The sequence below is a fragment of the Myotis nattereri genome (assembly GCF_964212035.1).
Source record: "Myotis nattereri genome assembly, chromosome: 8".
Classification (NCBI taxonomy): Eukaryota; Metazoa; Chordata; class Mammalia; order Chiroptera; family Vespertilionidae; genus Myotis; species Myotis nattereri.
In genome coordinates, this window is record NC_138083.1 from 74,406,447 (window position 1) to 74,431,518 (window position 25,072).

A 25,072-nucleotide genomic window follows, 5' to 3' on the forward strand; every position below is an offset into this window, starting at 1 on the left:
CTGAGTGACCAAACCAGCTGGACAGTGAGCGCTGGGGCACAGACACCCCATTAAGCGGTGTGTGTCAATATGTCAATGATCTTCCTGTTCCCCAACTATATTCCACTTCCCCGGAGGCCTGCTTAGGCATGAGTTTTTATCCTCCTGGGAGGCCTAACTACGTGATCACAGTCCTGTCCTTACTTCCCCAGGTGTCTTTAATAAGCATGACCATGCTTGCTCCTGGAATCTGGGAGCCCAGGGGTACACTGAGGAACTGCATCAAATACAAAATGAATGGGCTTGGGGGAGTGCTTCTAAACTGGATTTAGCCACCAAAACCTGGGATACTATACATTAACCTCAAAGTTGTGTTTGAGAAAAGTAAGCACAGATTATAAAAGTGCCTCGTGCCAACAAAAGAACTACGTTGTGTTATGAAGAACCATAAGGCACTATTCTTCACTTGACTTTTGGGAAAATTCCCTAAGTAATTTCAGGCTTTCTGTGTCCTATGACATACAGAGCACAGGCATGCTAGAAGGATGCACAAGCAAATGACAAGAGACACCCTGATGCCCCAAAAGAGTAAATAATCCAAGTGGGCAGGTGTGCCAAGAACCAATCACAGCATGAACCGAGGCAGAATGACTAAATAACCAGAAAAGAGCTGCAAGTTACAACTGAAGAGAATGCGAGGTCAATGACTGGCTCTTCAGGAAGGCAGCATGGAGAGGCAGTCTCCCTGGGCTAAGCCTTAAGGATGACCAGGAAGAAGAGACACCCCTTCCCAGGATGAGAGCAGAGTGGAGGCTAAGATGTAAAGGGCCCCTGACAGAGCACAGAGTCCAAGGTTTAGGACAGGCCAGCCTCAGCTCTGAGTAGCCCTCTTGTCTACAAAATGAACAAACTGCTACCTACCCTGCAAGACTGTTGCGCGGTTCAAATCAAGTGTGACTAGAGTGAGTGCACAGGAAGTGGCTGTGTCATCACTCTAAAGGGGCCCAAATGTCACGCTACACGGGCGCTTTATTAGACAAGGAAGGGCAGTGAGGAGGGCATATTATCAGACCTGTGCTCTGGGTGCCTGGCTGTGGTGGTCATTTTGGAGAAGGGCAGGTGTGATAAGAGAATGGAGGCCAGCAGACTAATTAAGGGAGGTGCTGTGATAGTTCAGAGGAGGGAATGAAAGCGTGGACTCAGGCAGGGCCGTTTGAAAGCAAAGCATTCCAGGGGTAAAGACTGACAGGACCTGGCAGTCAGGGAGTGTGAGCACATGCCCAGGCAAGCTGGGGAGGGTGGAGTTCTTACCCAATCACATCCCCAAGCAATGAAGTCCTGAGCCTGAACGATTACAATGAGAAAAGGACTGCCACAGAGAAGCTGAGTACCAGGTGGGTAGGCCCCAGGTCTCTGAGTTTCGGTGGTCTGGCAGCTCAGGCTAGAGTGCAGAAGTACAGTCAAGTTCACCTCCAGCTCAAAGGAGGTGGGCAGTCTGGAGAAGGAAGAGCGGCCAGTAAAGCAGCCGGAGGGGAAGCCATCAGGGAGCCAGGAGCTGCCCGCGGAGGAGGAAGATTTTAGGAAGGGCTCAACAGAGGCTTTTTGGAGCAAAAAGGCAAGCAGAACAGGGAGGAAGTTGATGCCTTAACAATGTTGTTGGAGTGGGCAGCTACCCCTTAGCTACTCAGGAATATGTGTGTTGAAGAATAAAGATGGGAAGTTACTTTTTCAAGAAATAAAATTTAGCATTAACTGAAAAGGCATAAGATCTTTTTTTTTTTTTTCAAATGAGAAGATGACATTTATTGGATTTCATTCCAGTAGTCTACACTTCCAAAACAAGAGGTATTCTTATTCACAGATTCAAGATTTTAAAGTTAGAATAATAAGTTACAGTAATGTAAAAAAGCATTATAAGCACAAAGTAATAACTTAAAGTAACGAAACACTAATACATCACTTAAACAATAAGCATGCAGTGCTGTGAAATGAAAATTGTATGCTTTTGAAATAAATTCTGGATTTGGAATATTCTGGAACAATCATATTAAGTTTCACTTCCTGGCTCCACTTTTGTTTTATTTTAAAACATTTGCACTTGCCTTAGGTAGTGGGTATGTAATGCAACCACTATACTCGGGTATTTATTTAAATTTAATTTGCTCTAAAGTTCCCTTCATGAGACTATTGGAAAAATCAATCTCAGTTATTAATAGGGACACACACACACACACACACACACACACTCACTCCAGGATTATGCACAGATTCTAGTAATCTTACTAATGTAAATCCCTGAGATGCTCATTTAACCCTGGGCTCTAGAAATATGCTTGATTTCTGCATGAAAGTAGATCTGTTTCTGTACAAAATGAGACATTAGGTTCTATATTAATGCAAAGAGCTGTGGCATTTAGGTCACAACATATATATTCCTGCTATTTCATTGGGAAAAATCTACCTTATCACTTTCAGGAACTTCTTACACATCATTTTCTTAGTCTTGGCATAGACACATAAAGTTGTACTCAAAACCTGGACACTCAGTTTCTTAACCCCTTAAACCACTGTGCCCATCATCTCTTCTTGGGTTGCTCAGCTATGTTTTAAAAGAAATACCTCTTATGTTTGCTGAGAAGATAAGGGTAGCCTCAGGTCTCCTAGATTCAAAATCCTGCTTTTGTTGGTGGAGCTGGCATAGAGTAGAGTGGGTATTTTGCTTATTTTTTCTACCCATTTAGATTCCCTGGAAGGCACAAGATCTTAATCTTTAAGGTCTTTTATTTTTATTTGGAAAGATAAAATGCACACAGACAATTACAGGCTAGAAAGCAAATAAATATAGTATCAACAGTGTATACATTTTGAGGCAGAAGGACAGAAGGAGTGAAACAGGCTCAACACACCTAGAAAAGGAGAGAGTTTGAGTCAGGTTTGAAAGGCGGGGGGGGGGGGGGTGTCGCACTGACATGGACATACAGTAAGAAACATAAAAATGGCATAAAGGAAGAGGACAGCCTATGAAATGGAATGAAAATGATGTGGACATCTGCTGGGTGGCCTTCCCAGTTTGCCACAGCTTCCTTCCCTGAGCACAGAAGTGGGCTTCCAGCAGCCATGTCCACCCCGGGGTCCAACAGGCCTTGGCCCACGCGGATTAGTCCCAAGTGGGTATCTGACCCCAGCTGACCCTAAGTTCCTTCTCCGGGAATCTGGAGAGGGAAACTAGTCTCTTCCCAAGTACCTGGACCTGTGACAAAAACTGGGGGAGTAATCGGCAATCCCATTTTCTGCCATGTGGATAAATGCAAATAAAAGAAAAAGAATAGCATGTGATATACTACTGGTCAATAAATACTTCGTAATTATACCTGGTCATGTTTTCTGTAATTGTTTGCTTAATTAGGCTTATATTAACAAAGCAACTAAACAATCAAGGCAACTATGTGACCAGCCCAGTCATGCTTGCCCCTGCCTCCCAGCTGCAGTCACTGCTGAGCCACCTGGGCCCTGAGCAAAACCAGAGCAGGTGGCATCATCTACCCCTCCAGGCAGTGGGGCTTGGAATTAGTCTGTCACCCAGAGATTCAGCAGCTGGGAGACCAGGGATGCGTTCTGGCACCTCCTTGACCTCTTGGTCAAATGCTACCTAAGCCACACCCTTTCCCACACCCACGCCCACTCCTATTCTTCCTCCTTCGCCCTCTTCAGCTCACTCCATTCCTCTTCCTCACTCACTCTCACATGGGAACTCATAAACCACGCCCCACATGCACCCACACTCCCACAGAACTGATTCTCTCCCTGAGGTCCTCTCCTCATACACACACAGACAGACCTCACCTCCATCCCCAGCACGGGGCAGAAAGGGATAAAGGGGTGAATGGCCCTAGCCCATCAAAGGCCCGGCTAAACAATGCGGAGGTCCTGGCATGCCTGCATCATAGTATTCCCACAGCATCACAAATTTCCTACATTCATTCTACTTTCCCACTTAAAGAAATCACTTCCAGAAAGTCCATCTGTATCAACTACTGTAGGCAGAACTGAAAGAAGCTATTTTTTTAAATCTCTATGTCACATCAAAAGACTATGAAAGGCAATTATGAGCAATAAGTATTATTTAACAGTCATTCTAAGAAAAGACTCAGACATTACAGTTTTCAAACATAACAAAAAACTGTTGGGAATCCTTTTTACAAGGGGGGATAATGAAGATAAGAGGTAAAATAGAGATGTTTTGTGCAACTTAGCCACAGAGGAGGTAACAGGAGAGGTCAGGTATGGTCCTCAAAATAGCATTCTAGCAGGTATTGTGGGTGAAGGATATGAGAACTAAAGAGGGCAACCAAGGAGCTTTGCCCCAGAAGTTATCATGGGCAGATTTAAGACACCAGACTCCTACGGCCTTGTGAGAAGGTCTGCAAGCAGTCTGGGCGCACATGCAGACACCTCTCTTAGCCCTGCTGGGTTTTTTCTCTCTCCAAGTTGTTTGGATCTTCCACAGCGAGGCCAGGCCCTTTTCAATTGGATTATAAAACTGGCCTCTTAACTGCTATTTCCACAACCCTCTTGTCTCTTCTACACAGCACCAAAGTGCTCTTCCTAGAATCAAGTCAATATGATCAAGTCACAAACCTCACACCCTCCCAAGGCTCCCGACCAGGTGCTGGATGGAGTTCCTCCTCTGGTTGGCTTGTAAGGCCTTCCATCATCTGACCCCTACCAACCTTTCCATTTTAATCTCCCATTGCCTCCTATTCAATCAAAATTTATTCAACCCACAGTACCCACATTATGCCAGACACTGTTGAAGACATTCAAAGCCCCAATCATCAGGGAGCTTACTTTTCATGATGGGAGACACACAATAAACACTCAATATACACCTAATGATAGTGCTAAACAGAAAAAAATAAGCAGAATAAGCAGCTGGATAGCAACTTTAGACACAGTGGTCAAGAAAGGCCTCTCTGAGAGTATAATACCTGGTCAAGACTGGAATGAAATGAGGGTGGAGCCATGAAAACATGTGAGGGAAGAATGGTGTAGAAAGAGGGTCTCTCCCAGAGCAGAAGCGTGCTTGGGTTTTTTGGAAGAACAGCAAGGGGACCAGTGGGGTTGGAGTGTAGTGAACACTGGAGAAAGGGGAAGTCAGAGGCAGATCACCCCCATATCGGGCCGTACAGGTAAGACTCCCACCTTACACTTGACTCCCAGCCCCATGCACACATGGTTCCACACCCCAGTGCTCTGGGCTTGCTAAGGATGCCCTTCCCCACCCCTGCCCATGACAAACTTCTGTGCATCTGTCAAACCCAACCGGATGTCCCTCCTCTGTGAAAGCTTCTGGACACCTTCGAGCCAGCTGGAGTTAGGAACTCCCTCCTTGGCTGTCTCAGCACCTTGAACATACTGAACTGTAAACACCTATTTATTTTATATATATGATGACAAGTGGTCAAAATTATTTGTTGAGTTGAACCGCTGTGTGAACTTAAATATTAGTTAAGAGAGAATTACAATATAAACTTAGCCATAAAAAAATTATAACACGGACATTATATGTACAGTAAAAACTTCAATTGTACAAAAATTCTAAATGTAATGCTAGCCATAAGTAAATGCAAGAAAAATAACCTCATACTAAGAAAAGTAATAAAAAGAAGCTGCCTGTAAGAAGAGAAACAGTATGTAGAGAAACAAGACAAGTAGGTATTATGAACTCGATTAATTACAGGTTGATTTCCACCTACAGGCTAAAAAGGAGTATCCTCTCATCCCCTGGAATCTAGGTCATCAGATGGCCCCATAAGGGAGGTAGGCCATTCTGCCAAAGATAAGCTCTTGCTACAGGTAACTTCCCACAGTCATGGCCAATGATTCCAGTGTTTATGGGGGACAAGGAAAGAGGGGAAATGTTCTTACCTCTGCATCCAGAGTGGCTGAAGCCACAATCAATCGAAGATCCCCTCGCTTTTTCTGAATCTAAAAACGAAGGCATCAAAAAACAAGAATAACTATAAAATTTATGGATGAAATTTGATACCTGAAATTCGTAGTAATTTAGTGTGTGTATTTTTTGGGTTAAGGGGGAGCTTACAGATGAATTAAGACTGACCACAAGTTGATAATTATTAAAATCATAGGTTAAAATAGGGTTTATTATTCTATTCTTTCCAATTGTACAAAATTTTCCAAAATAAAGAGCTAAAACAATTTAATATAAAGTAAAAAGAAGCTTTAAGACTTGAATTTGAATTTACTGAAAGTAAAACTATTTTTCCTGGCACCTGGGTCTCTGGATAGTCAGAATCTGTGTATACAGGTTGGGACAAAACCCCACCCTGTATATAGCTAAAGTATAAAAAAGTACTTTAAAAGCAAACAAACAATAAACGATAACACCAAAATAGAAATATGGGCAAAAGATATTAACAGCTATCAGAAGAAAAAGATGATCAACAGGCATAGGAGAAATTATCAAATAAACTATAGCAAATACATATAATAACAACTAGAGGCCCGGTGCACAAAAATTTGTGCACTGGGGGGGGGGGGTCCCTCAGCCCGGCCTGTGCCCTCTCACAGTCTGGGACCCCTCGGGAGATAACAACCTGCTGGCTTAGGCCTGCTCCCGGGTGGCAGAAGCCAGGCCCAATCCCTAGGTGCAGCCCCCGGTCGGGCTCAGAGCAGGCCAACTGGGGAGTTGGGGCGCTGCCCCATCATGCACAGAGCAGGGCAGATTGGGAGGTTGGGATGCCATCCTCAGTCATGCTCAGGGTAGGGCTGATTGGGGGGTTGGGGCACCGCCCCTGTCACACTCAAGGCAGGGTCGATGGGGAGGTTGCGGCACCACCCCCTATCATGCACAGAGCAGGGCCAATCAGGGGGGTTGGGGCTCCGTACCCTGTCATGCACAGAGCAGGGCCAATCAGGGGGTTGGGGCTCCGTACCCTGTCATGTACAGAGCTGGGTCAATCAGGGGGTTGGGGAGCTCCCCCGTCACGCACAGAGCAGGGCCGATCAGGGGGTTGAGGAGCTCCCCCCTGTCACTCACAGAGTAGGGCTGATAGGGGAGTTGGGGCACCACCCCGTCACACTCAGGGCAGGGCGGATCAGGAGGTTGGGGCGCCGCCCTCTATCACCCACAGAGCAGGACCGATCAGGGGGTTGGGGCGCTGCCACAGTCACACTCAGGGCAGGGCCGATGGGGAGGTTATGGCTCTACCCCATCACACACAGAGCAGGGCCCGTGTGTGTGTGTGTGTGGGGGGGGGGGGGGGGGGTTGGGGCGCCGCACCCTGTCACACACAGAGCAGGGCCGATCAGGGGGTTGAGGCGCCGCACCCTGTCACACACAGAGCCGCAGGGCGATCAGGGGGCTGGGGAGCTTCCCCCTATCAGGCACAGAGCAGGGCTGATCAGGGGGTTGGGGCACCTTCCCCTGTCACGAACAGAGCAGGGCGGATAGGGAAGTTGTGGCCCCACCCCCTGTCACACACAGAGCCGCAGGGTGATCAGGGGATTTGGGCGCTGCCCCCTGTCACGCTGATCCCGGTGCCGGGAGGCCTCTCAGCTCCGCTGATCCCGGTGCCGGGAGGCCTCTCAGCTCCGCTGATCCCGGTGCTGGGAGGCATATTACCCTTTTACTATATAGGATAGAGGCCTGGTGCATGGGTGGGGCTGGCTGGTTTGCCCTGAAGGGTGTCCTGGTTCAGGGTGGGGGTCCCTACTGGGGTGCCTGGCCAGCCTGGGTGAGGGGATGATGGCTGTTTGCAGCTGGTCACACACCCTTCAGGGTGGGGATCCCCACTGGGGTGCCTGGCCAGTCTGGGTGAGGGGCTGAGGGCTGTTTTCAGGCCGACTGAAGCTCCCAACTTCTCTTTTTTTTTTTTTTTTTTTTATTCTGGGCCAGCTTTAGCTCTGGCTCCAGCTCTGAGTCTTCTGTTGCTGAAATCAGGTATCTAGTTTGTTTGTGTTCTATAATCGAAACAATGTATAACTCCAGCTCTGAGATCCTGGGCTCGCTGAAAGCAGGTTTCTGGGGTTTTGTTTAGCTTCTATATTTGTTACAATGTTTCTTAAACTGCAAGCTCAGAGGCCAGCAAGGCAGGCGGGGTTCGTTGGAGTCCTCGTCACTGAAGCAAGCAAGCCTCATGTTAGTTTCAAGCTGTCTGGCTGCCGGCCGCCATCTTGGCTGGCAGTTAATTTGCATATCGCCCTGATTAGCCAATGGGAAGGGTAGCGGTCGTACGCTAATTACCATGTTTCTCTTTTATTAGATAGGATGAGATTCTTTTTTTCACCTATTACCCTGGCAAGGATGTATTTTTAATACTAATATTTAATGTTGGCAAAGACTCAGTGCAATAAGCCCTCTTACTATACTGTTTCTAAGAAGGTAATATAGGATAAGCCCTCATAAATATCAAAGTCTAAATCTTTGACAAGGAATAAAATAATAATCCAAATAATAATAGCAGCTAACAAACACCGAGTTCTGTACTATTCTAGGATCCTGGAGTACAGCTGTGTAGCGTGCGCACTGCACAAAGATGCCTGACTAAGGAGGCCGGGGCATCTGAAATCCAACGCACTCTCCCCTCACTTGGCTGGGGACATCCTCCCAGTGGGGACATCTTTTCCTAATTTGCACAAAGGTGTCTTACAGTCTATTTGTGATCCTAGGCCAGATGCCATCCTAAGAATTTTAACCTGTTTATTTAAGCCTCATAACAAATTATGATAAAGAGCAGCTCTGAGCTAGAGAACTCTCCTCAGTACGGAGGTTCTATCCCATGCTGTACCCACTCGGCACATGTGGCTACAGCACCCTTAAAATATAGCCCGTATGACTGAGGTACTGAACTTTTTATTTTATTCTATTTTATCCAATTTAAATCTAAGGTGGTTAGTGGCTACCATATATGAAAGTGTACTGCACACATACAGACACTTGTATTATCCCCATTGTAGATACAAATAAACTCAGCAGTCAGAATTTGAACCCGGCAGTGTGACCCAGATCAATCTACCACCACTTTCTAGACTCCTGTGATGGGAATTTATCCAAAGAAAACAATCAGAAAAATTTTTTTAAATATATTTTATTGATTTTTTACAGAGAGGAAGGGAAAGGGACAGAGAGTCAGAAACATCGATGGGAGAGAAGCATCGATCAGCTGTCTCCTGCACACCCCCCCACTGTGGATGTGCCCGCAACCAAGGTACATGCCCTTGACCGGAATCGAACCTGGGACCCTTCAGTCCGCAGGCCGACACTCTATCCAGTAAGCCAAACCGGCCAGGGCGACAATCAGAAAATTTTTAAATAAGAATCAGGAATGGGAGAGAGGATGGAGGTTAAGGTAGAAACAATAATAGCCATGAGTTACAATTATTGAGACCAGATGATGGGTATATAGGGGGTCATTAAACCCTCTCTTTACACCGGGGTATGTTTGAAACTTTCTATAATAAAAAGTTTTAAAAAATAAAAGAAAAAAAGCAGGAATGCAACAGATTTAATTATAAGGATGCTCACTGTGACATTCTTTAAAATACTTCAAATCTGGAAACATAAATGCCTCGCAGTAAGGGAAAAACCAAATACTTTATGGTAGAGATACAGTTATACAGTCATTAAAAAGAACATCTTCAAAGAATACTTAATGACACAGAAAAATGACCTTGATGTAATGTTAAGAGAAATATGCAAGACACAAACTAGCACATACAATCTAATCCCGATTATGATTCATATAAACACACGAAGAACACAGAAAAGAGAAGAGAACATACCCACGTTCCACTAGGGACTTTCTCTGAATGGGTAGGATAAGGATTATGGATGATGATTTAAAGTTTTTTCCTTCATATTTTGTTGGATTTTCCAAATTTCTACAATTATTTTCCTCATCAGGCAACAAAACAAAGCAAAAACAGAAGTCTGGCAGCGAAATCATACCTTTTTCAGCAAGCCAATGGCAATGTCTGTGTACAAGGTCCTCTCATGGGCTTCATCTAGCATGATGGCACTGAAAATCAGAAGGAAGATCTCTATGAGGATCCAGACAACCCCTGCCCCCTCCCCATAACCCATCCAGATCATCAAAGGGACGTCTAGGTATTTAGCCCCCATGCAATCACCTTGTATCAAAATAAAGCAAATAACTCCTCTCTGACAAGGAGGAAACTCTTAAGCTAATAAAAATGGTGACTTCAACATATGCTGGTGAAGAAAATGGTGTATCTATTGCTCTATTTAAAAAGTTTTACCACCCACATTGGATTCCAAGAGGATCTCATACATGATTTTAAATTATAACATATAACCCCACAGAGCACATACAAATTGGAACAAGGCCAACCACTTAAAGACTGTTAAGCTGAAGAAAATAACACAAAGGGCCACATGATCACAGTTGTGTTGCATGTGTACCAGGAGTCAAATGTGACATCCTTTCCCAGAATACCAGAGCCTGGATGGATAATTTTAACGCCTTGAGTGATAAAGACACACAAGGAGGGAGAAAGTGTAATTATTTGGACTCTGAGTATTACATTCAACAAAATGCTGCCCAGTTCTGTACTGCAACTCTGAAGACACTATTAATCCTGGCACGTAACAGAGGCAAGATACAAAGGACAAGTCCACAGACTGTTCAAATAACATCAGGGATTTTAATTTGCCCTTTCCTGTCTGTAAATTCTGAGAAAAACATCAAGGGTCTACACAGCCAAGGTAAGGACAAAAGCTTTAGGGTAGCTGAACACGGACGTGAACCTCAGCTACTAACACAACTGCCTTTTCAATCTACTTATATACTGTACTTCTGAAACTTTAGGAAAGTTATCATAAGAAGAAGACATTTACCTATATTTTGTTAACAAAGGATCAACCATCATTTCCCTGACCAACATTCCATCCGTCAGAAACTAAAAAACAAAAACACAAAAGTTTTAGAAATAATTCTTTTAGACTGTATATTAATGATTTTTTTTCTAAAAAGTTCAAGTGCAACTAAACAACCTTTTTACCAGCAAGTGTACAAGACAATTCCCGCAAAGGACAATGAAGAAATGCCCCAGCATTTTAGTTATCAAGCAATGAAACTGCTCACAAACAGGACTTCAAACATGAGCTCTCCAGCTGGGGTCTGCAATTCTTTTAGCTGAATTTCACCTGCATTTACTATCTGTGCATTGGCTAAACCTCACTTCCTCTGGGCAGGCACCACTGGCACTGCTGAGCAGGCAGTAAAGACAAACCTATGTCTGCCCAAGGGAATGCCATGAGTATGGCATAACTTGTTAAAATGTCCCAAAAGCTATGGACTTGCAGCTCTTGAGGTGATGAACCTCAGCTTCAACTGATTTTATTTGAGGGAGGCCAAAAGGGACTGTAGTTAAGAACATGGGCTGTGTCAGACCGCTGGGGGTTCAGATCTTAGTTAGCTCTATCTCTTACTAGCTGGGTGAACCTTGGGCAAGTTACCCCCTCTCTGAGCCTGATTCCTCCTTTGTAAAATGGAAATAATAAAAGTATCTACCTCAGAGGGTTACGGTGAGAACTGAGATAGCACACATAAAGTGTTTAGCACAGGGCCCAGGACACAGTGTTCAGGAATGTCAGATATTATCATTTAGGATTAATGAATGTTTACAAAATGCTTTAGAAATATGCAGCAAGAATTAGATATTGTGACTCTCAACCAAACAGTTCAGGACTTTAACAAGGCTAACTATCTCCCTCACATGCTATATCTTAGTGTTTTTGCTTTCTGTTTGTAAGAGCAGGATATATTCCCATAATTTTTTTCTTAGAGCTGGTACAGCTGCCACATAGACACACTGAAGTGAAACTGAGAACCTGCCACCAATGACAGGCCACCAGTTAAGAAATGAGTGCCTTGAAATTATGACCATTCGGTTACATAAGTCACTGAAATTTATCTAAAAATTAGCTAGTTTAAATATATTTAATGGTACCGAACAATATTCCCTTTACCTAGTAAAATGAATGTAAAGGTAACAAAATACAGAAATTTGGAAAACAAGGTCTCTATTTTTTATAAATTATTACATTGTTCATTTAACTATTCTCATTATTTCCAATTTGCCTCTGTTGCAAATTGAGAGGTTAACTGAGATTCTAATAACCTATTTTCATTTCATCCGAGCATTCTCATTCATGGTTTTAGAGTACTATGTGATTAAACTTTGATTCCAGCATAGTGGTATTCAGTAGATACTCTGTTGAGTTGATTGTATGTTAATTACTACTGATACTAATTGTTTTAAAATTAGCATGTAGGTTAAAAAAATACACGTAAAATCCATTTTCTTTTTCTTTTTTTTTTTTTTACAGAGACGAAAGGAGAGGGATAGAGAGTTAGAAACAACGATGAGAGAGAAACATCGATCAGCTGCCTCCTGCACATCTCCTACTGGGGATGTGCCCGCAACCCAGGTACATGCCCTTGACTGGAATCGAACCTGGGACCTTTCAGTCCGCAGGCCGATGCTCTATCCACTGAGCCAAACCGGTTTCGGCGTAAAATCCATTTTCATGTAAAAATTAGAAAGGCCTAACTAGTAAAACTAAATTCTACACTTTATCAATTTATACTACCTTGTCCCTGTCTTTAGGCTTTTCTATAGGCAAGTTTCTGTATTTAGACAGCTATGTGGATCGTTGGAAAATAGTAAAAACACCTGAGAAAGGACAGCTTTGAGTCCTGGTTCTATCACTGACAGGCACATGACATTAGGCAAGTTATTCAAACTCCCAGGTCCTCAACCTCTTCTTCTGTAGAACCAAGGGCTTCACCTTCCTTTCAAGGTCCTTTTAAGGCTAAGAGTCAAGGCTCTGTACCTCCCAGCAGACTAAATTCCCTGAGGGCATGGTATCGGCGTCCCATCAGCAGTAATGTAGCATGTTTCTAATTCCCCCCCAAATAATCATCTTCCTTATTCACACTAGGAAAAGCAGCTTGAGCACCTCACCTTAATTCTTGTAGCCAGCGGGTCAGTGCAGTCATCAAAGCGGATGCAGTAGCCCACCTCATGGCCCAGCACTGCACCCCTCTCGTCAGCTACTCTCCCTGCAACCTTTGGGAAGAAAGATCATGCTGAAAATAGAGACATAGAAATTACTGCACAGAGCACATACTATGGAAAATATAAAGGTCACTTATTTTTAAATAGTATGTGAACACAGTGGAAAATGTAAAAGGGCAGGTTATTAGAGAACAAGTGTGATAACCTTTGTGATTTATTAACTTTATATATCTCACCTCACTCTATAATCAGTTTGAGGCAAATTATAAGAACATACACAATAAAAACAGAATCCCATAAAGATGTCACAGATCATGCCCTAGCCGGTTTGGCTCTCTGGATAGAGCGTCGGCCTGCGAACTGAAAGGTCCCAGGTTCAATTCCAGTCAAGGGCACATGCCCAGGTTGTGGGCTCGATCCCCAGTGGGGGTCTTGCAGGAGGCAGCCGATCCACGATTCTCTCTCATCGTGGATGTTTCTATCTCTCTCTCCCTGTTCCTTCCTCTCTGAAATCAATAAAAATATATTTTTTTAAAAAATGATGTCACAGATCAGGATCAAAGAAATGACAGATTGAATTCAAAAGATCAAGGACAATGAGCAAAATTTAAAAACATAGATATGCCAGTTATTTAAGTTGAGCTACAAATTCAGCTCTAGAGATCTGGTGGCCAAATCAAAAAGGGAAGCAGAAGAAATGACAAGATTCACTCTGTTCCTAAAGCATTCTCTATTCTTTCATATACCAACCGGGCAAAAATTTTCATGTCTTCATGCCTTGAAATAAAGCACCTTCCACTGGACCATGAAGGCAGGGGAACAGGAATGATCAAATTCAATACTGGGCCAAATTCATTTTCCCTTTGGAACAAAAGAGTAATGTTTCCAGAGCAAGAAAATCTATAACAATGTGTAACAGTGTCCCAGCTACCAAAACCATTAAAAGAGGAAATAAAGACAAGAATGCAGATTAAAAAGTAAAAAAGGGCAGATAAGCCAATGAGAAGATTAACCAAGAATCCAAGTTAACATAATAAAGTAAAGCTAGAAAACAAAGTACATAATATATTATGAAGGCCATAAATTATTGGTTGATTTTTTACCCACCAATATATGACAAAAGGTGAGTGTAAGAAACTGAAAAAAAGAATCCGACAGCAAGATCTCCTACCTCTCCAAAGACAGTCAAGTTATTATCTTATTAATAGGAAATATCTGAAATAATGAATACATATAAAAGTGAAAGAGCAATGTTTAAAATTTAGTTTAAAAGAAAATAAAGCGTGTAACATTTGTTATATAAATTACCTAATTGAAAAAAAACAAAGGGAAGCAATATTACAGAGATTCCCTGGGGACCTGGCACATCTACCCAATGTGACGCCACTTGCCCATGTGGTCCCTGAGTCCTGGGCTTGGAATGTGGGCGGGCACAGGTGTCCCGAAGCAGAGTTTACTGCTACAGCCATTGGGCCACAGCACCCTCAAGCTCAGGAGCCCAGTGTCCCAGCACGTAGCTCCCCAAGCCACGCACACCAGGAGTTATCTGGCCATCAGTGTTTAAGAAATTGGAGAGCAGATGAGGATCAGGAGTGGCTCTGCCTAACGACTTGAAATTACAGATCTGGAAGGCCAAAACAGAACCAATCATCCAGCAGCTGGTCTAACCTCACCGTCTTTCAAAATATCTTATGAAACTAGAAATTCATCCTAGATGGCTCTACCTCCACAGGTTGTATTTCCCGATAACCAGTATTTCACCAGGATGGTTTTGTTATTGTTTCAATTTCAACCCTATGGATCATTATACAATAAATCTCAGAAAATGGCACAAATGGAGAATGTGTGCATAGACATACTAGGAGTTGATGGGGAAAACAGGCGTATAAGAATAAGCATAGCCGAAACCGGTTTGGCTCAGTGGATAGAGCGTCGGCCTGCGGACTGAGGGGTCCCGGGTTCGATTCCGGTCGGGGGCATGTGCCTGGGTTGCGGGCATATCCCCGGTGGGAGATGTGCGGGAGGCAGCTGATCGATGCTTCTCTCGCATCGATGTTTCTAGCTCTCTGTCTCTCTCCCTTCCTCTCTGTAAAAAATCAATAAAATATATTTAAAAAAAAAAAAAAAGAATAAGCATAAATGAACCAACCCTCTCCAAAAAAATATAATCTACAAGGAAGAAGCCAAAACTATTTCGTCATATTATTTCACTGTTTATATATTTTCTATTAAAAAATATGTATTTTGTTATCAAACTCTTTTTTGTTATTAATTTTAGAGAGAGGGAGGGAGGGAGGGAAGGAGGGAGGGAGGAAGGAGAAGAGAGAGAGAAGCACTGATTTGTTGTTCCACTTATTTATGTATTCACTGGTTGATTCCGGTATGTGCCCTGACCGGAAGATCAAACCCATAACCTTGGTGTAGCAGGACAATGCTCTAACCCATTGACCTACCCAGCCTGGGCCTCAAACACTTTTTAAAAAATTTTATTTATGACCACACCATTTAATATTTGAGAGGTCATAATCTACTGGCTTTTTAATAGATTTTTGCCTCTATTAAGTTCTACTCCCAATAAGCTCATCTATTGGACAGGATAAATATTTTTTGACAAAAACAAATAAATAGGGGGAAAGGGATATAAAAAAAAAATCACTGAGCACCTACGACCTGCCATACTGTGTCCCAAACTTTCACAAACTGTGTCTCATTAAAGATGCACACAGCCCATGAGGTGGGTTAGATACCCTAAAAAGAGAAAGTGAAATAAGATAGGCTTAGAGCTTGTCCAGAATCACAGCTCAAGGCAGGGCCCAGCCTTGAAGCCAGACCCAGACCATCTGAGCGCAATAAACATTCTCAATAGTAACTGCCTCTCACAGAGATCGAGCAACTGCTTATGCAATCTGTTCTAGGCTCTGAGGTTGTTTTCAGATTTCAGTCTGCACACAAAGTACTTTTTGAGATGTAGCATTTCAAACCTGACAACTCTATTAATATTACACGGTTACTTTATACACTTTTGGTTCTTTACAGAGAAAGCATGTGGTTTCATGGAAATTATCCATGGCTACAAATTTGGAACTAAAATCCAAACTGATTAAGAGCTGGGATCCCAAACCATAAATAGGAAAAATTTAAGTAACTGAGTCATCTCTTGTAATGTAAAAGGCTAAGTGGTTTCCAAACTGTTATCTCTTTTTTTACACACACATAAGACTTGGGAAATGTTTACCAGTAATTTCTAACCTGAAGACAATTAGAAAATGAACTTTGGGGAAAAGTATTACACAGTAATTAAAACTCAGTACATAGCAAACATAACTCAAGGAAACAGAATTTCTTGTCCAGGTAAAGATGGCCCTTTCTCAGAGCTAATTTATAACCACAAAAGAATAAGACATACTATCAACCCAAAACTCCATCTTCAATGAAAGAAGGAAACACCAGGAGCCCAAACAATTACTTAGGAAGGACACTGCCAAATACTGTGAGGTCTGGACTGAGAAGCCCCAGCCTCCTCACAACCAGAGCAGGCTGCTGGCTCCCTTAATGTGTTGCCACCCTAAAGGCAGGTTGACAATCCTGTATTAGGAAGACAGAAGCAGCAGTGTGTCCAGGCCCTGAAGACATACAAAATGTCTCAGTGGGAGACCCCACACTGAAGGCAAAGAATCACATGGGAGAGGAATTGAGGAGGAAAGGCAGGCAATCAGGAGCAGGAAGCAAATCCCAAATCGGAGAGCCCAGAGAATTTTACCTGAGCCATTACAGACCTTTTAAACCATTAAGTAAGGAGTGTACCGCAAGATCCCCATCCGATCCCCCAGCAAAGGAAGATAAGAGATTTGGTGAGAGGCTATTCATTATCCATTACAACCTCACAATTCTGCAGTCATTAAAAGTACTAGCACAAGCTAGCCGGTGTGGCTTAGTCGGTTGAGCATCGTCCCAGGGACTGGGAGGTTGCTGGTTCAATTCCTAGTCAGGGCACATCCCGGTGTTGTGGGCTCAACCCTGGTATGGGGCGTGCAAAAGGCAGCCAATCAATGTTTCTCTCCCGCTCTCTTCCATCAATAAAAACATTTAAAAAAAGACTCTGCCTAATTTAAAGTAAATTTTAAAATACTAACACAAGCCCATTTTATTAAAGCTAATGAAGAAAAAGGAAAGAAAGGAACATAAGCAAAAAAGCAGTTTAAAAAGAAACTTTAAAAGTATTACCCAAAAGAACAGAAGGAAATTTCAGCCAAAGAAATCCAGTTTCAAAGAAATCACAAGCTTAAGCTAAAAACAGTGTAAGGAACAGATGCAAAGTCAAAAAAGAGTCAAAGAGAAACAAGGTCTCAAACATACAGACCAGAAGCCAGTCAAGACACGAAAGAAACTGGGAAGGCTTTCCCCAAATTTGAGAACAATCCCTAAAATTTATACAATGCTATAAAAATAGCCAGTTACAAAATTAAAGGAACACAGTGTCAATAATAAAAAGCAAATCTGAATCAACCATGCTGGAGTAGCACTAAAATACTGCTCTACTTTCTCTGTAGGAAAATAACAGAAAATCATCCTATATAATAAAAGGCTAATATGCAAATCAACCAAACAGTGGAACAACTGGTCACTATTAAACGCACTGACCACCAGGGGGCAGACACTCAAGGCAGGAGCTAACCCCTGGTGGTCAGTGCACTTCCACAGGGAGAGCTCCGCTCAGCCAGAAGCTGGACTCGTGGCTGGCAGGTGGTGGGAGCCTCTCCTGCCTCCAAGGCAGTCGGACATCCCCCAAGAGCTCCAGACTGCGAGAGGGCACAGGCCGGGCTGAGAGACCTCCCCCCAAGTGCACTAATTTTGTGCACCAGGCCTCTAGTTGTCATACAAAGAGGTAATCAATGAAAAAGCAGTCAAAAATTGCATGGAACCAGCCTAAGTGCCCATCAGCAGATGAGTAGATTAAAACCCTTTGGTACATCTACACAATGGAATATTATGCTGCTGTAAAAAGGAAGGAACTCCTACCATTTGCAACAGCATGGATGGAGCTGGAGAGCATTATGCTAAGTGAAGTCAGTCAGTCAGAGAAAGATAAATATCACATGATCTCACTCATTTGTGTTTTATAATGAACAACATAAACCAATGAACAAAAACAGATCCAGAGACACAGACGCATCAATCAGATGCTCAAACCTCAGAGGGAAGGTAGGGGAGGGTGGGGGTAGGGGGAGAGAGCAACCAAATAACTTGTATGCATGCATATAAGCATAACCAATGGACACAAACAACAGGGGGTGAGGGTGAGGGCAGGATTGGGGGGGTAAGCACACATTTGTAATACCTTAATCAATAAAGGGGGGAAATATTGCATGAAAAAAAATTTACAGAAATGTGTTAGTCAGTTAATTAATAAAAACACTGTTATTTTTCTTGATTTTTAAAAAATTTTGTGGTATTATCTGCTTTTTAAAATTATAATGTATTATAATATCTCCTCCCATTCTAAATATTCACTTCTCTATCTATTAAGAAAAAAATAATCAAACAAATAATTATGAGACCTACGTAGAAATATAAAGGAATCAAAACAGAATAAATTTGACTACAAACAATCATGAAAATTGTGGACTTAAAGAAATTTCACATTGGGGGGATAAGGACACATTTGTAATATCTTAATCAATAAAGGGAAAATAAAAAAAATAAAGAAATTTCACAAAACAAAGTGGAAGAGTATGTGATTCCAGAGATGGTGATAAATACTAAAAATAGACAAAGGAGATCTAATATATACTTAATTGATACTCTTAGAAAGAGAATAAAATAAATGGAACAGAAAAATTTTCCAAGATATAATAAAAGAAAATCAGCTTGATATAAAGAGATGTAAACCTGAAGGTTAAAAGTTCTTCCATATTTAAGAAAAAATGAGACAGCAATCAGCATCAAGACATCCTGGTGCAAAAACAATCTTTAAGGCATTCAAGCAGAAAAAGTAAGCCAGGAAGTAGGGGGGGAACCCCCCGATGGACCTTAGACTTCTGCATAGTGATCCTACATGCCAAAGGCAAGACAGCAATGTCTGCAGTTTCCAGGGAAAGACAGTGGAATCAAGAATTTTATATCAACAAAAAACACAATCAAACAATCCTGGGCAAATAAAATTTAGCCAATCAAAAAATAAAGCAAAATGAACAATTCAAGATTGGCAAAACAATAAAGTATTTAGTGATGAACATTAAAACTAACTAGAATTAAACACCTGTGACAGTTATGATTTCAAGATTTATAAATCTTGAAATAAAAATTATAGAACTGCATCTATAACAAATGGAGGAGGAAAAGATGGAAAGAATAAATGTGTTAATTTACTCTTTGAACAGGAAACTACCTATAACATAGTTTCAAAATAAGTAGCATACTAAAGCTTTTTTCTAATCTTTTTTATTTGTTTTCAAGATTTAATAATCTTGTGGTGAACAAATATTGATCCAAAGTTCAATATATAACTACTCCTATTTCACTTCGGTTTCCTCTTCTGTTAAATTCAACAAAAGCAAATATATGGCTATGATCCCATTTTTATAAAATTACTTCTAGCCATCCAGCCAAACATTCAACTTTAGTGAACATAAAAGAGAAGCTTTGAATAATGTTCACAAATGTTTACAATCTTTTTGCTGGATGGTGAGATTTGGGTTTTTTCCTCTTTATTTTTTTGTTTTTGTTGTTTAACTTACTCTGTACTTTGTTACTACTTTAAAAAATTCATAATGTGCCCTCGCCGGTGTGGCTCAGTTGGTTGGGGAACATGAGGAGGAAGCAGATGGATACTTCTCTCTCACATAAATGTTTCTCTCTCTCTCACTCTCTCGCAAAATCAGTAAAAAATATAAAATTAAAAATTCATAATGTACAGGTGCCAATCTTATAAAAATAATCAGGTCATAGTTCTTTTTAAACTGAAGAATTAAATTCTTAAGGAGTAATGTCATTTTCCTTTGGAACTTTTAGGAAACAACAAAAAATAAGTCACTGAAATAGAAGACACAGATGGAGTCTTTGCAATACAAAAAGAAAAAACAGAAACTCACCGTAACAGCAGCCACTCTTCGAGGCTGGGTCACTCCTACAACTCTTCCTTCAGCAGTCCAGCCAGCTTCTGCAAGGTACTACAAATAAAATCACATCTAAGTATACATGTGACACCACTTCTCCAGAAACCGTCTCCCCGAGGTCACGCTGTATTGTGTTAAAATCACTGAGAAAAGAAATGACAGATGGTTCTTGTTCCAACAGATATTTTGGAAATTATTTTGCAAATGATGGTTCTGAGGCTTGGAAATGTTAGGCAATTTGTTTACGTTCACATCAGAGATGATAATCAGAAGAATCAAGGCAGAATTCAACATTCTGACTCCCCAGTCTTAAAAATTTTCATGTACTACAGCTGCTTCAAGGAATAAAACCTATCCATGAGTCACTCAGAACAGTGATAAGAGGGGAAGGGGGGAAAAAGGAACAGAGCTAAATCTGCAGAACAAAGATTTTTAAAGTACACACAGGGATAGCTCAATGTAAATATCAACCATACAAATGTTTTAGATTAAATAAAAATAATTTGATTTTATATACATGCATATACGCCATTAAATTATATTAGTATACATAAAATTTGACTATATGCATTTATCTGATTTATTTATATACTTATTTGCTACATATATTTATTTGTTATGTTTGATTATATGCATTTTAAAAATCCAAAATGAATATTAAATATTGTTTAAAGTGATTATTTTATGTAACATATATTATAATACTTCTCACTAGCTTTTATTATTACTAATTATCATTATTCTGTGATAATCTCTCAGTAATTTAACATGACTACCTCTTCACATGTGTTCCTCTGTAATTCTATAATAATCAATTTTTATTTACAACTATAGCAACATTCATTTTACCCCTCCTCTCAACTACAATTATTTGAGGATTAAAAACTATGCATTACACCTCTGTAATTCAGTCCCCATTGTTACTTTCAGAATATGGCTATTTAATTATTGTTATGGAATTATAATAAATCGAAGACTGTTACTTCAGTACTAATCAGAGAAATGGTGAGTTTAATAAAAGTTTAATAAAAATATGTCCAGTTAGGCGGAATGTTTCTTCTCTGAGAGAAGATAGTAAAAATGCAAACGATTAAGTAGAGTTCTTGTTACAAAACCCTTCCAATCAAATCAAAGTGCAGACACATTTAAATACATACTCACTTGTGGGATCTGCGTGCTTTTCCCACATCCTGTTTCTCCAACAATCACCACTGTTTGATAGTTTTCTATCAAGTATAATATATGATTTCTAAGCTGAAAAAATAGAAGCATACATTGTAAAGAGCCATACATTTTCTCAAAAGATCTAAACAAAGACATTTAAACATTATGAAATGAGCTGTTCATTGCAAGAAAGTAAATTTTTAAAAGAACTATCAAAATGTATTTCCAACTCTTAGGTACTCTTGGTGTCAGTATAAGCTAATACAATTCCAATTGAGTATAAAGTTATCCAAATATACATAATGCATATACATTAGTCCCATATTATAGATAAGAAAACAGAAGCTCAGATAGTAAAGATCACACAGCACACAGATGATGTGTGGGGGTGAACTCCGCAGTCCAGACACTTCCTCATAGCTCAAACTGTGTCCCTCAATGGTGAGGAAGCAACAGTGAATCTACAAGCTCATCTCCTGAGGGTCAAACTGTTTTACATTCACACATACTGGATGAGGTTAACCACCTGAGAAAGAAATCCCGACTGTCAGTATGTGCTTAAATTTTTGGGGTCACAAGGAACTGAGCTACCCAGCCAGAGCCAAAAGGCTTATTTCTTTGATGCAGCAATAATTCATACGAGAAAACAGGATAAAGACAATAGAAAATGGGCAAAGAACATAATAGTTCACAGAAAAGCGAGTTCAAATGGTTGGTAAAGTTATGAAAAATATGTGAACCCATTCATAATAAAAGGAATTACAAAGAAAAAAAAATATTTTGGGCCATGTAAAACTCTAATGAAATAGCCCCTTGGCTAAATTAAGAAGGCTGCCATTTTATATCCATTTGGGAAAAGAACATATTAATAAAAGAGGAGCCGAAACCGGTTTGGCTCAGTGGATAGAGCGTCGGCCTGCGGACTGAAAGGTCCCAGGTTCGATTCCGGTCGAGGGCGTGTACCTTGGTTGTGGGCACATCCCCAGTGGGGAGTGTGCAGGAGGCAGCTGGTCCATGTTTCTCTCTCATCGATGTTTCTAACTCTCTATCTCTCTCCTTCCCTCTCTGTAAAAACTCAATAAAATATAAAATAAATAAATAAATAAATAAAAAATAAATAAATAAAAGAGGAATTAGCCTGGCAGGTGTGGCTCAGTAGTTGAGCATCAACCCATGGACCAGGAGCTCACAGCTGGATTCCCGGTCAGGGCACATGCCCAGGTTTCAGCCTCCATCCCCAGTAGGGGGCATGCAGGAGGCAGCCAATCAATGATTCTCTGTCATTATTGATGTTTCTAGCCCTCTCTCCAACTCCCTTTCTATCTCTGAAATCAATAAAAACATTTTTAAAATACTTATATAAGTAAATAAATAAAAGAGGAATGATTAGCAGTCTAGACAATGGAAATCCCTACGTGTAAGAACTTGGCAGCTTTCACCCAGCACTGTCCAGGTGAAGGAGAGAGAGTCAGGGGTGCTGGTGACCACACAACTTGGGTCATTGCAGAGGCACTGAATGAGGCAGGTGTAGTTCATCACCCTACATCAGGGGATATTCAGAAAAAATATCCTTCGAATGGCCTTTGGCCCTGAGCTCCTTCCCAACTACAATATGGCTTCCCATATGGACTTGGCAACAGGGAGAAAGTATGTCCATGGACTGGGCCCATCTGTACTGAAGAACTATGGCTCACTTTAAACAAACATATTCTGAATTCTTGTTTACACTTTGGTCTCTTGTGAGATGACAAGATACTAATGAAATCAACTGTCTGAAAGTGCACATGGTGCGCAATAAACACACCAAAATCCTGTCACTGTCTCAGTGGGAGTTAACCTCTTCAACAGAAACCACCTCATATTCCAGTTAATCTTGTTTAAAGAAATAGCCTTTAAAAAGAAAGCCAATGCCCTAGCTGGTTAGGCTCAATGGATAGAGCATCGGCCTGCGGACAGGATCCCAGGTTCGATTCCAGTCAAGGGCACATGCACGGGTTGCGGACTCAAAGATTCTCTCTCATCATGGATGTTTCTATCTCCCTCTCCCTTCCTCTCTGAAATCAATAAAAAATGTAAAAAAAAAAAAAAGAAAGCCAAAATTGACCATATGTTGGTAATCTGTTGAAGCTGGATGCATAGAAGTTCACTGTGCTATTTACTCTATTTTTCTGTATGTTTGAATTTGCCCATAATTGAAAGCAAAGAGGAGAAAAAAAGAACATCATTCCATTTCATTCAGTTTTCAATATGGAAGATCTAACTGAACAAAAATCATAAGGACTTTCCAGATTTATAAGGTTAACTAACACACATATTTTGAAAAGATAATGGCTTCAGATAAGGGTGTCTCTGAGTTCTTTGTGCTCTAAAGAATCATTAAGAGTAAGAAGACACTATGCGCTTCAGTGCCAAGCATAAAGTTCTTGCAGACACTTCAGGTCTACAGACTGAACATGCTTATTCAATGTACCTTGAACACTGGCAGCTTCTGCCTCTGCTGCTCTATGGAAAGGGCAGCATAAGGATTGTAAACAACGGTTGTTGCAGAGTTTTCAGCTAAACTTTGTCTCTCTTCAGAGATGCTGACACCTGGTCCCTCTGTACCTGTAACAGGAAAAAAATTTCAGATTCTCTGATACAGTGAACAGAAAAATATGCAAAAGTTATAAATTCAAAGGCTAACCTATGCAACAGAAGCAATGCATTTGATCTCACACTACTAAGTGATATTAAACTTTAATTTCAGGAAAGCACCTCAAAAAGTACCCATGAAAATACAAAGCTTCATTCTAAGAACAAAGGAGATACAATCCCAGTGGGCTCCAAAATGGCCACACCCAACTGTATATTGCAGGAGACAATCTTTTTAATTCTGGCCTCCATGTCAGTATTATTACCCAGCACTTAATAAAAGTGACAGAAACCCAATGGGAATTAGCTGAGGCAAAGGATGAGTCCTTTTAACTGTAAGATGGCAGCAAGGTTCAGGGACAACAGTAATCAGGGACTCAAACACTGCCTGGGCTTCCTCCTCCTCTCATCTCTGCACCTCTCAACAAGTCCTCTCGGTCTCTTAGGGTGGCTTCTCTACAGGAGCTAAAATCAAGGCTGCTAACAGTGCCAGAGCGCAGGCTCACAGTTTCTCCACGAATCATTCATTCACTCACCCAACAGGAATGGAAGTGCAAGAGATACTGAATGAACACTGGGGAGGCAGGCACTCCCCACATGCAGCGTACTTGCTTCTTCTATTCTTCCCAATAGAACTTAGTGCATGAACTGGTAGGGGAGGCTCTTTTTCTCTCAGCTTAGGTCCAATGCCCAGGCCAACCCAAACAACCAAGATCAGTGAAGTGTGATGTAATAAATGGTAGATTCCATTTGAATCACAGAATTGAAAAGGTTGGATGGGAAGTGCTGTTTTAAGAAACCGCATATTCCACAACAGCTTCTTAGTAAGAACAATGGCAATCTGGTTCTCAGGATGTCGAAGAACAGGGAAGCTATATACTATAATGAAAAACTGTTCATGGATTTTTAGCCTGAAAAGAAAAATGCCTTAGGAGGAGCACTTTCATGATTGCTTCCCTAACTTTTTTCTTCTTCTATAACTTTTCATGCCAATTCGTTTGTGTAGCCCAAAGACAGAAGAGTAATAAGTAAATGACACAGGGTTCAGAATTCAACTCAACATAAGGAAGATATTTCTAAAAGTTAGGACATGGTACCTCTGTGAATCAATAAAAACC

General features: G+C 41.3%; 1 protein-coding gene across 1 annotated transcript in view; it reads right to left on the bottom strand.

Moving 5' to 3' along the window:
* The window catches only part of DHX35 (DEAH-box helicase 35), a 63,464-nt gene that overhangs the window by 32,723 nt on the left and 5,669 nt on the right, over positions 1–25,072 (bottom strand). The window contains exons 2-8 of the mRNA XM_081097799.1: positions 23,794–23,927; positions 21,321–21,413; positions 20,136–20,213; positions 12,991–13,095; positions 10,859–10,920; positions 9,950–10,019; positions 5,908–5,967 (exon numbers count right to left, since the gene is read on the bottom strand). Of these exons, the coding sequence (XP_080953925.1) occupies positions 5,908–5,967; positions 9,950–10,019; positions 10,859–10,920; positions 12,991–13,095; positions 20,136–20,213; positions 21,321–21,413; positions 23,794–23,927 (602 nt within the window). The remainder of the gene's footprint in view (positions 1–5,907; positions 5,968–9,949; positions 10,020–10,858; positions 10,921–12,990; positions 13,096–20,135; positions 20,214–21,320; positions 21,414–23,793; positions 23,928–25,072) is intronic.